This window comes from Lynx canadensis, chromosome D4, assembly GCF_007474595.2.
Source record: "Lynx canadensis isolate LIC74 chromosome D4, mLynCan4.pri.v2, whole genome shotgun sequence".
Lineage (NCBI taxonomy): Eukaryota > Metazoa > Chordata > Mammalia > Carnivora > Felidae > Lynx > Lynx canadensis.
This window is the reverse complement of record NC_044315.2, coordinates 11,479,900-11,494,917: the sequence shown is the minus strand read 5'-3', so window position 1 is coordinate 11,494,917 and position 15,018 is coordinate 11,479,900. Positions and strand designations below refer to the sequence as shown.

Below are 15,018 nucleotides of genomic sequence, written 5' to 3'. Positions count from 1 at the left end.
GTATTACTGCAGATTTCTCCCCATATTTATGTTTAATAGTGGCTTTATTTACTCAGCATTCCACTGTTGGGTGCATAGATATTTGCAAGTGTTACATTATTTTGTGGAACTGATTGCTTTATCACCCTGATAATGCCCTTGTCTCTTATTACGGTCTTTCTTTTAAGGTCTATTTTAAGTATTGATACATTGGCTTTTCCCCATCCCTCCACTGGTCTATATATGTCTTGAGGTCAAGACTCAACTTGAAGTTGAGTTTCTTGTAGGCAGCAGGTAGACTGTCTTGATTATTTATTCATGCTCCCATCTTATCTTTTTTGATTAAATGTAAATGGTCTAAATGCTCCAAAGTAACTTGTGATAGGCATGTCCTTACTGTCATTTTGTAAAGTCTTTTAAGCCTACATTTAGAAAATGTTAACACCTGGAATGGGGTGGCCAGGCAGAGCTTCCCAAGCTGGCCAATATGACCAGCACTAAATGGTCCATGAAGTCTCCACATTCCATGAACCCTTGGGGTGATGCTCTTTGTGAACCACATCTACCTTGGGGGATAGCCCAAGGGCCCCACATAACTAGGCTCTTTCCCTGTATGGTTTCCAAATACAGCTTTATTTTAGTTTCAAATTGAAATTTTTGCCCACCATATAGACGAGGAAAGCACTGATTTGGTTTTTTTCTCTCCAGGCTAACATAGGCAATAATCCTGTATTCCCTTTCTCTGCACCAAGCCCCCCTTTTCTTCAGCAATTTCTGAATTCTCTTTGCCTCAGCCCTGCTTTGTTTCCTTTCTATTTTCTATTCTTCTGGCTAATGTTCCTTCTGTTGCCCTGAGAGCACAACTAGTCCTGCCTCACCGTAGCCAAAGCTCCCGGCATGCCCACACACATGCGCATAAAGGCTTTACAATGCCTCACCCTAACCTCATCCCAGTGGCTCTGGACTCCCCTCCAGCTCTGGGTTCACTAGATTGATTTCTCAGCACTCCCTGAATTTCAAACACAAAGCAGTCACTGTTGGACTCTGGGAAGCTTTGAATCTTTTTCTTCCTTTCCTTAGCTAAGGCTCTATTTACATTTTATTGTATTCCTGTCTACCTCATGTTGGGGGTTACTTCACAAGACACAACCTCTTGAAGATAGATTGGAGGGGGGCTTTCTCTTTGTCCAACAACCGCAGAAATAGAAAAGAGCACCACATTCTTGGAGAGGGGGGTAGATGACTGTTGAGGCTAGTGCTACGGAAGTGAGGACACCGGGCGTGACTAGGTTAAGCGACACGACTATGGCATCTCATAAATGGAAGGAACCTTAGAGAAGCTATGGTCCAAACTGCCTACCTGGACACTTAAAGAAAAAAAAAAAATAGGCTTGGGATCAGAGGTGAAAATACTCGGCTAAGAACCAAGGACTGTAGGCCTCTCACCAAGAACCTGTGAGGCCGAATGTGAAATGTTCTTGAAGGGCACGTCCAGCTGGGATGAAAACTACCACGTTGTGCCCAGTCTGACAGAATGTCTGTTGAAATCCAAGATGCGGGCAGCACAGGGCATGCCCGGCCTCTTGCCAACCGTTAAATGCCCTATCAGAATTCCAGGCCGACCAGCAGAGACTACAGGCATACTCTGGGGTGGCTGGGGCCATTTCTTAAGACAACAATGAAGTTGGTGGCATCGGCAGACTCTTCCTTTCCTGAACCGTCTCTCTGGAGGATGGCGATGCTGTCTGACAGCATTGTCCCCACAGCCAAACGTCTTTCGAAATTGTAGTCAGTCTTCCCCGCCACTGCTTTATCAACTAAGTGTGCCTAATAGTTTAAATTCTTGGCTATCATTTCAACAATCTGCACAGCACCTTCTCCAGGGACAGATTCCGTCTCAAGAAATCATTTTCCTTGCTGATCTACAAGAAAAGGCGCCTCACGTGTTCAGGTTTTCTCAGGAGAGTGCAGCTGTTCAATCCCATCTTCAGGCGCTAGCCCTCTTGAGATTCCCACCCATCCACAGTTACTGACTCCGCCGAAACCCGGAATCCCTCAAGGTCCTCCCTCAGGACTGGAATAAACTTCTTCCAAACTTGAATTTAGGCTGATACTCTGGGCCTCTTCCCATGAATCACATATGTTCTTGATGGCATCTAGTAAATCTTGCCAGAACATTTTCAATTTACCCTGCCCAGATCCATCACAGGAATCATTATCTAGGGCAGCTATGGCCTTATGAAATGTATTTTTTGAGACTTGAAACTCAAAATGACTCCTTGCTCCATTGGCTGCAGAATGGACGTTTTGTCAGCAGGCAAGGAAACCACAATCTGATTGTGCATCTCCCTCCGAGCTGCTGGGTGATCCGGTGCATTGTCAGCAGTAATATTTTGAAAGGAATACTGTGTTTGGAGCACTAGGACTCCGCAGTGGGCTTGAAATGCTCGGTAAACCATGCTGTAAACAGATATACTGCCATCTAGGCTTTGCTCCATTTAGAGAGCACAGGGAGAGTAGAATCAGCACAATTCTTAAGGGCCCTGGGATTTTCAGAATGGTACCTGAGTGCCGGCTTAAACTTAGAGGCTCATGGGACTTGAACAAGAGGGCCAGCCTGTCCTTTGAAGCTTTCAAGCCAGGCATTGACTTCTCTTTTCCAGCTCCAGAAGTCCTAGATGATATCTTCTTCTAAGACTGTCGTATCTACATTGAAAAGCTGTTGCTTAGTGTAGCCCCCTTCGTTAATATCTCAGCTCCATCTTCCGGAGAGCTCGCTGCAGCTTCTACATCAGCACTTGCTGCCTCACCTTGCCCTTGTATGTCGCGGAGGTGCCTTCCTTCCTTAAACCCCATGAACCAACGCCTGCCAGCTTCAGACTTCTCTTCTGCAGCTTTCCCACCTGTCCCAGCCTTCATAGAGCTGAAGAAAGCTAGGGTCTTGCTCTGGGTTAGGCTTTGGCTTAAGGGAATGTTGGGGGTGATGTGGTCCTCTATCCAGACCACTAAAACTTTGTCCATATCAGCAATATGGCTGTTTCCTTTTTTTAAAAAACAATTTTTAAAATGTTTATTTTTGAGAGAGAGAGAGAGAGAGAGAGAGCCTGAGTGGGGGAGGGGCAGAGAAAGCTGGAGACACAGAATCCAAAGCAGACCCCAGGCTCTGAGCTGTCAGCACAGAGCCCGAGGTGGGGCTCGAACTGACGAATCCCGAGATCATGACGTGAGTCGAAGGCGGATGCTTGACTGAGCCACCCAGGGCCACCAGCTGTTTCACTTTCTTATCACTTAGGTGTGCATCGGAATAGCACTTATAATTTCCTTCAGGAGCTTCTCCTCTTGGCTGTTTGGTGCAAGAGGCCGAGCTTTTGGGCCATCTCAGTTTCCAAAATGGCTTCTTTGCTAAGCTTAACCATTTCTAGCTTTTGACGTAAAGTGAGAGACATGGGGTTCTTCCTTTCAGTTGGACACTTAGGCCAGTTAATAACGCTATAGTGGCCTCTAACTTCAGTATCATTGTGTCTCGGGGACTAGGAAGGCCCCAGGAGAGGGGGAGAGAGGGGGACGGCTGATTGGTGAAGCAGAACACACACAACGTTAAGTTCGCTGAGGTGGGTGTGGTTAGTGGCTCTCTAAAACTATTAGAGATCATTAAAACAAATGCAATGACAAAGTCTGATTGCAAACCAAGTTTGCAAATACTGCAAAGATTACCAGAACGTGACACACAGACACAAAGTGAGTAAATGGTGTTGGAAAAATGGGACGGAAAGCTTCTTCATTGCAGAGTTGTGAAAAACATCGAATTTGTAAAACCTATAATAAGAGGTGTGTCTATACTGGTGAGATGAGAACACTCGAAAAATCAGGCACGCACTGTGGATGTCTCAGGGGAATGAATTTAAGACTATGGCCCCTCTTTTTTTAAACTGTTACCGCCGCTGTACTGTTTTAACACAGTTCCCTGCTGATTAATTTGTTTCCCAAAAACCCGAGAGAAGCCTGAGGGCATCAGTGATGCATACAGGCGGGCAGTTCTATGTTGGACTTTCCAGCACTTGAGTGACTTCTGCTAACTGTAAATCCAAAATTGTTATCACCTAGTAGATCCTATAAGCCCTGGGGCCTCAACCCAATTCACTCAGACCCCTGCTTATGCTGCAGTTGGAAAATGTTGAGTGTAGGAAGATAATCTTGGTTTTATTTGAAAAGGAGCAGTGCTTTGGGATGAGACTACTGAATTCTCTTCCCCCGAGGTAGGGGAGGAGAGCACAGAGGCCAGAGGCCCCTGGCCTCCATGCAGAGGGCAGGAACCAGAAGCTGTTCCCCCATCAAGCCTTTGTGCCTCCGCATTTCTATTGCTACCCTTTCTCTTTATAAAAAGACGACAGAAGCAATTATGGGTTGAATAGCATCTCTCCAAAATTCCTATGTGGAAGTCCTAACGGCCAGAACCACAGAATGTGGCTCTATCTGGAGGCAAGGGGTCTTTATAGAGCTCAAGATCTTAAAAGATCTTAATATGATGGATGTCTTTACCAAAAGGGGAAGCTTGGACACTGAGACTGACACACACAGAGGGAAGCCCACGTGAAGACACGGAGAAGACAGCCATCTAGAAGCCAAGGTGAGGGGCCTGGAACAGATCCTTGCCTCACAGTCCTCAGAAGGAAACAACACCCGCCCCCCCCTCCCCGACTTCTGGCCTCCAGAACTGGGAGATGATAAATGTCCTTGTTGGTAGTACTTTGTTACAGCAGCCCTCTAATCCAGTATGGTAGCCATTCCTGGGATTTAGAAAGTTTTCTTTTTTAAGTGAAAAATCTGTAAGATACTCAAGGCCATCCCTTACTGGGGGTGACTTCGAGAAGTACAGCCACCTAGGAGTTGAGAGGCTGCAAGGGGTGGCTTGTCAAAGATTCAAAGTGAAGAAAAGGATCTTTCGACCTTGTATTTGTCGATCCTCTGTTAAAGTTGCTGCTGAAAACAGTATAAAGGGCATTTTCTATGCTGAATCCCCAAACCGCTGCGGGGGCCTTTCCAAGAGACTTCGGAAGAATTGGCCTTGACAGCTGAGGAGGTCAAGCTCAGACCCCGGGGAAGATGAGCCCCTCCTGTGGTGCACCTGCTCCTCACACGGACTGCAGAGCAACCTGAAAGGTGGGAGGTGCGGGGCCCGACCGAGGCAGCTGCCTTAGTCAGCTGGAGGACGTGACCCCGCTGGCCGTGCACACACGGCACGGAGGGTCTGCGAGAAAGTCCACAGCGTGGACAGAGCCCAGTGAACGGCAGGCACACTTGCTCTTAGGATTCAAGGACTCGTGTCACTCCTTGCGCCCCGTGGTCACAGGTGCCTTTCCACCACTAGGTGGCAGCAGGGCTTGCTGCAAGAGGAAAACAGTCCCAGGCTGGGTTGCTGGGAGTGTGGTAGGAGTCCCCTGGGGGTCACCTTAGCTTTGCTTTCTGGTCCACAAGAAGGGGACCCAGAGACAAGCCTCCATGAAGACATCGGCAGAGATTAGTGCTGCACAGCAAAGAATGCCAAGGACCCCTCGGGGCCACCAGAAGCTGGAGGAAGGGAGAAAGGGAAGAAGCATCCCCTCCTAGAGCTTTCCCATGGAGCATAACCCTGCTGATACCTTGATCTTGGACTTCTGGCCTCCACAACTGTGAGATGATACATTTCTGTTGCAGCCCCCAGATACGGGTACTGGGTTTTAGGGCAGCCCTAGGAACCTAACACTGGTAGAGACAAACCAAAGGAAGCCGAGCCCTCAGAGCCCCACTCCTCAGTCCTCCTCATACCGTTCGCCACACTCAGGGATGCCTTATTTATTTTTTATTCAGTGCATAATGCATACACCTTCTCCGCCCTACCAAATGTGCCGCCTTCCTCCTCAGATCCCATAAGGGCGAAATGGTAGGAGTGAGGACAGCCCTGTTCAGTCGGTCCATGGATAGGTTGTAATTTGCTTTCTTAAAACCCATCTGTTCCTAGTGTGGGTTCATCTGGAGTTTGTTCCTGCAGGCTCCATGCCTGGCGGCTTCCAAGGTCACACCATTGGAGGCTGTTCCCTTTGCCCCAAAATTGGAAAGGCTCAGGAGAGTAGCAAACATTGGCTCCCCCTGACACGGCAGAACATGGAAACTGAAATCCCAGAGAGAAGCGTTAGGGAGATTCTAGAGGGAGTGGGGAGGTGGAGAGAAGCCAGCTCCAGGAGGCAAAGATGGAAAAATGATGGGGTGACCCTCGGGTGTCCCGGATGCAGGTGCCTCAGGCAGAGCTGACCTCAAGGCAGAAATCAAGCGGGCCAGTGAGGCCAGGAGGCACTACAAAGCTAGGACCCAACAGAAAGGAAAAAAAAAAACAAAAACAAATCTCTGCTACCCTCCCTGCAGCCTGTCATTCAATTGCTAATTATGGGTGTAATTTAACTGAAAAGCCAGAATGCCTGGGTGACTACCAATGCCCTTAGCTAATCCTTAAACAGTAGTTTAACAGTTTTTTTTTTTTATATAAAAACCACAATCCTATGGGAGTCTGCCTATCCCAGACCAATGGGTTGCCTCGTTAATTTGAAAACTGTGTCAGTATGGGAATCGCTCACAGTTGCCATAGGTCTAGGAGCTGGGAATCCATTTTGTCCGTTCTTCTGCACGTCCTACAAGTATTATTTGGTCAATGACGTAAGGGGGCCAAGCATTTCTGGGAATAAACAAAGGGAGCAACTCTGCTCTTGCTGAAATCTCTCCATTTCTTCCCAATGTGGTCATATGGCAGAAGGAAACTGCATTCTGGTTAAATGCCTTACAAGCCAAGGGCACTGCTTTCCTCCTCATCCTCCTCCTCTGCTCTCACTAAAATCTACCAAGATCCCAAGCAGCCTCTTTGGCAGACGGGGATTCTAGCTCTCTGCTGAGAAGCAATAGAATTGCCCCCGTTTCAGATAAACACCCCTTGCGGCAGCCAGTCTGGCTCAAATGGGAGTGATTAAAGGGACCTGATACCCCGCATACAAGTCTTTAAGCTCAATGCCAGTGAAGCGAAATCCACAAATGCTGTTTCTCTTGCCAGAAAGTTCCAGTGGATTTTCTAAGACCCCCGTGACCTAATTTAAAGTGTTTTTCTTCTTTTTTCTTGGTCAGGCTTTTCTGATACATAATGCTACGATAAGCTGTTAATTCAATCATTTTCACTTCTCTGCCACTCTTCGTCCTGTGATCAAAGAGTATTATTAGCCACCCTAAAGACACATTAAATAATCAAGCTGTCCAACAGCTGCACATCAGAGCATTAATCTCCAAACCAGGCAAGGCTAAGAAATGGCTTAACTGTTTCTTCTCCTCTGCCCACAGCTATTTTTACACCTCAAACAGCCATCTTGCAGAGACACCTCTCTGGATGAAAGCACATATTATTGAGAGGATGTTAATAGGGAAGGTGTGAAAAAGAAAAGAGTAGAACCTGGAGACTAAAAAGAAGAAAGTCATTGTTTAGTGGCATCTTTCAAACTTCTGTGTTCTTAAAGCAATCCCATGATCCCCCACGGACCCATCCCTGCTCAGCTAGTCAGATCCATAACATTTTTCAGCAGCGTTTGGTTGGTTGTTCCCCTTCTCCTTAAATTGCATTCTACATCAAGCAAAGAAGCTGCCTTAGGACGTGAAATAACCGCTACGGGGACAGCGTCAGTGCCTTAGAATATTTGAAACTACTCAAAAAGTGGAATCTAGTTCTATTATGAAGACGGCATGATTGCCCATTTTCAATCAACAGAGCCTGTTCATCGCTGTTGTATTCTTTTAAATACCCTCATCTGTGCCATCAACTCAAAATTCAATGGCAGACGCATCTTTGGTCACTGGATAAAACCCTCCAGAAAAACAACTCCCTTGACTTGAATATTTGCAAATGAAGCAGAGAGCCTGGAACTCTTTGGAGTGAAGGTGAATAGTCTTTTTCAAAGGAACGCAGGATAGTGGAAACACGGAACCTGAACCCAATGCTTTAGTGAGGGTGATGGGACAATTAGCTGCCTTTCCAGGTAAACTATGCTTTCAATTTCATGTCAGATCACAGCGGAAAGCAGGATAGCTGGCTGAACTGACAAGTGTATAATGTGGGTGGATCCTTAAAAGGAATTTCATAGGTTACCCGGTGTGCATACGTGATGTGGTTTTAAATCCTATCTTTTTAAAGGGTTCTACACAGTATTATATATTAATATACAAATAATAGCACCAGGGGATTAGGTTGTATCTATCTGTAGAGAAACACTGTATCCTAAAGGAGGAGAAGCATAAGAGAAACCTGCCTATGTCTGGTTAAACGCTGAAAACAATGTCACCACCAAAGCCTCCAAATGCCCTTCAAGTAAGGATGCCTTTGATTAAGAGGATTCTAATGAGGTCCAGAGGAAGACGAAAAAAGGTCTTCTCTTCTCCTGTTTATCTCTTCCATTCACTCTTTCAGAGTGTGGAAGCAAACTGCAAAGGGTGGCCCAGGAGCTGTATCCTTTCGGAACTGAAAGGGCATGCGAAACAAAAAATAAAAACCTCCAGCATGAAAACACAACCTGGAATTTACAAATTAATGGTGCAGCACTTTCTAGATGCATTGCCAAAAAATTTAAGTTTAAATACCGTGAAGGTTCAGGGTAGAGAAGGTGATGAGACAGCAACATTCGGAGAAACCAGTGCTGTGACTCTGGCAAAACCTCCTTTACCACAACTCCATGTAATTTGGAGGAAGTCATGGCAGGCCAGAGCTGGTGAGTTAATGATCCATCTTATAGATGAAAAAACTGAGGCCCTAATAAAAGAGTGGTCAATTCAAAGTCCACGACTGGTGAGAGGCAGAGATAGGCACAGAACCCAGGTGCCTATTTCTGGGTCATTCCTTTATGTCCCATGTGGTTCTGCAGCAGGGGAAGGGGCTAACTGAAAGGATTAGGACAGTGGGTGGGAGACCATTTCTGGGGACCCATCAGATCTTTGTAAATAATAATCAGAGTTCCGCCTTTTCCTTCCCATGCCCTCTGGTGGGCACACAGGGTCGTACGAAGACGTGCCCGATCACAACAGACTGAGGCGGAAACAACACGAGAATCCAGCGTCTTCTATTAAACCAGAAGTTAGGGATTTTAAAGATGTAAAATACCGCTGCTCTTCTCATTTGTTTCTGTTCTGGAAAATCATTATTTTGATCGAAATTTACTTAAGTGAACACCAACGGTGTGACTGAAGGAAGTGAGGGGCTTTGGGGCAGACTCCCCCCAGTGGGGTCCCTGAATCCCAGCGCTTAATCAGTTACTCTTTGGTTGCATAACTTGGGGCAAACTGATGATCTTTCTGTACAACGGAGCTCCATTTGCTTCGGGGGTTGTGGGGATTAAGTGGCTTAAGACCAACTATTTAGGACATTGCCAGGCTTGTAGGAAACACTGAAAAATGTTAAAGGGCTTATGGTTAGTAGCTACAAAATAGGATTAGGCTAGAGCAGCTTTTCTCCAAGCTTGGTGAGAATTTCTACTGCCTCGGCTGCCTGAGTCCTCTCACTTCCTGTGCTGCTGAACCACAAGGGACCCTGTGCGGGGAAGGCTGGGCAGATGACCACAGCCACCCGGTAACTATCCCCACTGTCTCTTTCAGTTCTAAACTCCCAGATCCCTTGAGTTCGAAGTGCTGCTCAAGTGTTTTCAATACAACCAACCATTAATATCGTGGATTTTCCCTGTGGCTTCTTGAGGGAAGCATTATCCTTTATTGAAATGTTGTGCTTGTCAGTGTCCAAGAAAGGCACAGAAGCAGCACAGTAAAATCAGACACTGATAAAAGTACATAAGCAGGTTCCTTATAAATGAAACTGTTAATACCAGGGAGGAACAGCTGAAATGACTAAGGAGACAAGCTTTCTACTGAAGGAATAAGGGCAACAGATAAGGGACTGGCGTCAGCAGGGCCATTTAACACCTTGTGATCTTACATTGCACGCAGCAGTATCCCATGCCCCCAGTTGGTGCAAATCTGGTTTTTGAAAGAAACACACAAGGAGCACAAACTCTTAGCGCATGAAGATGAGATTTCACTTCCTCTTTCATTGTAGACTTCCCAACTTCTACTTCTGGATAAAACCAAACTTGCCCTGGGACCAAAAAATTACTATAAACCTTTTTTTTTTTTTTTTCCTATTTAATTCCCTATCTTCTTGGTGGTAGAGAGGAACCAGCTCTTCTGTAAGGATTTTACAATACATCATAGCTTATTTTAAAAAGTGGGGGCGGTGTGGGAGGAGTGTTGCCCAGTGGAAAAAAATTCTATTAGTGCCACAATCAGGATATTCAGAGGTCCTTTCCCAATGGTTGTTGTGGGGAGAGGGCTTCTAGTTTATGTAAGAGGTCAAGGAAAGCTTATCTGAGAGGGAGATGTTTGAGCTGAGACTGAAGGGAGCAAGGGAGCAAGCATGGAACAACAAATTATGTCCAGACAGTAATAGCAAATGCAAAGGTCCTGAGGCAGAGACATGCTTGGTTACGGGAGGAACACCAAGGCCAGTGTGGTTGGAATGGTATCAGCAAGAAAGACAGAGGCAGGGAAAGGAGGTCAGAGAGGCAGGGTGGATCAGACCATGCGGGGCCTTGAGGACTGTGGATCTTACTCTGGGAGAGGAAGACACTGGAGGTCTCTGGGATAATGAGTAGCATTCTCGGTGACTGATGTCCTCCAGAATATACTTGAGAGGAATACAGGGCTAGGCTGGGGCCTATGGACAAGTGTAAAATGGAGGTGTGGGGGTGTTCCTACGCTGGTTCCCAACGTGGAGCTTGCACACACATGCGTGGAAAATCTGAAATCAACACTTGGCCTGTTTCATGGGATTTTTGTGCAGGTGTACAAGGAGGTGGGGAATGCGTGTGGGGTGTACTTCGTAGGGTAAATGCCCCTTCTCCTCTTTTACACTTGAGTCCATCATGTATCTTTCCAGCCCTCATCTAATAATTCAGTTAAGCCACTGCAGACAACTTGGCAGGCACTAAAGGGTGTTCACACACGGGATCACTCCTCATCCTGTAAACAGCCTCGGGAGGCGGGCGTTATTTCCCTCCTTTGGCAAATAAGGACACACAGAGAGGTTCCTGTCCAGATCACGCAGCTGGTTGGTGACCACTGAGGGAGAGAGCCAAGATTCTTGAGTGCTGACTTTTCCCCACAACCCTGTTCTGTGCCTCTCAAGCTACCAATCTCCCAAGGCAGTGATCCAGAATTCGAGAAGATTTACACACAAGAGGATACACATTTGAGTTCAAGAAGGCCTGACTTTGTTGAGAATAACATGGAGAAGCCACACCCTGCCTCATGAGCAGGGGACTTGTCCTCTGGTTCCATACGCCGATTTCGCGTCTCACCCTACCTACTCTCTCGTGTGATGTTCTACGCGAACTGTGGGAGAACATGGCTGCGGAAAGACACGCCATTTGCAGAAGTGACAGGGTGCCACTGTTGGTTTAAAACCCAAGCATGCCTGTTCTTGTGTCGGCTGAGGCCTGGGTCCGTCTGTCAACCAGAAGGGAAGGGAAAGAAAGGAAAATCACTTACTAAATAGACATCCAGCACAGAGGCATTATCATCCTGCATTTCCAGGGCATTGGACTCCGAAGTCAAGTAGATGGTCCCCTCTTCCAAGGTAAATGTTGAACTGGAAGGTAACCCTTTACTGGAAAAACAAAGAAGAACGATGAGCACGTGGCCTCCGGAGCGAAATCCACGGATACTTGCAAAGTTGTAGCTGAAGAAGCAGAGTTGGGGAAAGCCTTTCAGGATAAAAAAAAAAAAAATGATTTTGAGAGTTCAAAGGAAATAAGGTCCTGCCCGGAGACAGGCTCACTTGAGTTTAAGCAAGTTGGTGGTGCCAACAGATTTTTCTGTCTACTTTCCTCCATGAGATGCTTTACATTTCTGAGAAGTGATTTGTGGGTCCCCAGCCTCGGGAGGGTGGAGAGCTATAATCCAGAGGCACACGGGTCAGCTCTGACTTGGAGAAATTGGTTCCCACTGCCTACATTTTCCACTTGGAGTATTCATGCTCTGGTAGTTGATCAAGATAACCTTGTGCACCATCCGTAGTGACGATTTCCCTCTACTGTTCTCTTTTCCTCTTAGGTGGGGAAGGTCCAGTTGTAACCATGGTTCTCAAACTTAAGTGTGCATCAGAATCCCCTGGAGGGTTGGTTAGAACCCAGTTTCCTAGGACCTGTACCCCCAGATTTGATGAAGTTGATCTGACACAGAGCCCATCAGTTTGCATTTTTTAAATTAAGTTTATTTATTTGAGACAGAGACCGTGCGCGCAGGGGAGGGGGAGAGAGAGAATGCCAAGCAGGCTCCACAGCACCGACAGTGCAGAGCCTGATGCAAGGCTCAAACTCCCCAAACCTCAAGATCATGACCTGAGCTGAAACCAAGAGTGGGACATTTAACTGACTGAGCCACCCAGGCGGCCCATCAGTTTGCATTTCTAATAAGCTCCAAGGTGAGGCTCATGCTGTTGTCCAAGGCCTACACTCTGCCTAATGATGACTGACGCAGGCACCGAGCACTGGTGAAAACAGCCTACGTGTGCCTTTGGTAACAGGAAGGACAATAGACACAAAGGAAGGCGGCCAGACAGACGTACTCGTGAGTGAGGTACGAGGGAAAACCACCTTGTTTTGTCATGATGGGAGAGCCACTGGCACCTGTTGAATTAATCAGCCCACTTTGATAGTAGTGACACTGGGAATCGAGCTAGGAGCTCAGGAATGCGCAAGTTACATCTTTAAACTGGGAATTTTCCATGGGAAGGTTTTGCAAGAACACAACGTGGCCAACAGCAGTGGAGGAGAGGACTATGGGGGCCCGGTGAGCTGTGGCAAGGGGCTGGCCATCGCCAGGTGGAGCCCACCTGCCAGGGGACGAGAGCGGGAGTGTGGGAGACTGCTCCCTCTCACCTACCCTGTGACCAGGTCCTGCCACCCCGCAGGGCCCCGCTCCTAGCTCACTGCTTCTGAAAACTCTAGTCCGAAGCCATCCTCTGAGTTTTTGGTCGGAGCCTCCCAGCTCAACAGGAGACTGACAGGACCTTCTAATCCTCTGCCCGTCCCTACTCTGGGAACGACACATCATTTTCTTTCCGTACATGTTTACCCATCAGTTGAAGCTATGTCACATAGTTAGAAATCCTGACCTTTTCAGTACTGGGGAAAAAAAAAAGGATCACTAGAATTGTAGGAGTCTTAATAAATCAGGTTCATTTGCATTTTTTTCTGATCATAAAAGATACTGAAACAATAACTGTAAAAATAGTACAAAAGTAGTGAGAAGGGCAGGGGAGTCTCCTGTGGGCCTCTCATTTGGTGATGCGGGGGAACGTGAAAACGAAGGGGTAAAAGCCACTGTACTCTGCCTGGACAGGTTTTCTCTTACATTCCGGACACTGTAGAAAAAAAAAGTCCTCTTTGTTTTCAAAAACCCCACAGTGTGGGACACGCAGTTTGTCCCGAAGGACTTGAAAGAACAGGGTGTGACCTCTCTCCATGGAGCTGTTGACTTCACAAACCTTTAATGTTTATTTCTGAGAGAGAGAGGGGGCGGGGGCAGTGTGTGAGTGGGGGAGGGGCAGAGAGAGAGAGGGAGACACAGCATCCGAAGCAGGCTCCAGGCTCCGAGCTGTCAGCACAGAGCCTGACTCGGGGCTCGAACTCACAAACTGTGAGACCCTGACCTGAGCTGAAGTTGGTCGCTCAACTGACTGAGCCACCCAGGCGCCCCATTCTTTAAACCTTTAGAGATTTCTTGGTTTGGTAAACTGTCAGCCTGCAAGGGAAGCTGCTTTGAGAAGCACTGTGTAGCCGTGAATACTGCTCAAGTTATTTTTTGCACCAAAAGGATGCAGTGATGGGTTTTAAATGACGTTTGCTTTTCAGCTGCGATACTGTCACTCACAAAAGACGAATTACCTACTTAAACATCAAACCAAGAAACAAGTGGTCAGAGAACATATGAGTGTGGTATGACTTTTGATTTGTATCCCTATTTTTGGGGTTCATAGTTTATTTTTATGTAATTAAAAAGTCTCTAATGGCTTCTGGGGAATTTTATGGACACAGAATTTATTTGGTGAAGTTCAAAGCTAAGTTTTCCCCTTCTTGTCTGAGTTTTTAGTTGTGATATTTAAGAGTATAACCAAGAAGATTCTGGAAGTGATTTTTCACTTCCAGAGGCTCCGTGGAGGCTCTGGAAAGCTCTGTAGGCTCTGTGCCTAAAGTGGGGCTTGAACTCTTGATCAAGAGTTGCATGCTCTATGGACTGAACCAGCCAGGTGCCCCTGGAAGTGATTTTTCTTAAAATTTTTAAATTTTTTTAATGGCAATAGATGTAGCATAAAATATAGCTAAAAGTCGTGTTCCTTTTTTCTCCCATCCTTTTGTGATCCAGTCACTCCCCTGGAAGTAAACTTACATATTTTTCTTTTTTTTTTATTTTTTATTTTTTTTAAATTTTTTTTTTTTCAAAGTTTATTTATTTTTGGGACAGAGAGAGACAGAGCATGAACGGGGGAGGAGCAGAGAGAGAGGGAGACACAGAATCGGACACAGGCTCCAGGCTCTGAGCCATCAGCCCAGAGCCTGACGCGGGGCTCGAACTCACGGACCGCGAGATCGTGACCTGGCTGAAGTCGGACGCTTAACCGACTGCGCCACCCAGGCGCCCCAACTTACATATTTTTCAATCTAACATTTATCTTCTGTTTTTGGTAACTATGAGTAAGCTACCAGCATGGTTGAGAAAAATAGGGTATCCTGTGGGATTTGACAGGTACATGTATCAATTATTTTACCTAAAATACAGTGTTAGATTATAGAAAACAAGAAATACCAGATTCCCTCTGTTATTATCTGATCAAATTTGATAAAATCAAACAGATACCAAAAAAAACCAAAACCCACTCTATTTGTACTGTTTCTCACATGTATCAGGATTCTTTCCTGTCCCAACAGAATA

General features: G+C 46.4%; 1 protein-coding gene across 4 annotated transcripts in view; it reads right to left on the bottom strand.

Moving 5' to 3' along the window:
- Nucleotides 1-15,018, bottom strand: part of PIP5K1B (phosphatidylinositol-4-phosphate 5-kinase type 1 beta) — a 313,786-nt gene that overhangs the window by 15,025 nt on the left and 283,743 nt on the right. For all 4 annotated transcript variants that reach the window (XM_030294332.1, XM_030294331.1, XM_030294328.1 and 1 more), the window contains exon 13: nt 11,575-11,692. In XM_030294332.1, the coding sequence (XP_030150192.1) occupies nt 11,575-11,692 (118 nt within the window). The remainder of the gene's footprint in view (nt 1-11,574; nt 11,693-15,018) is intronic.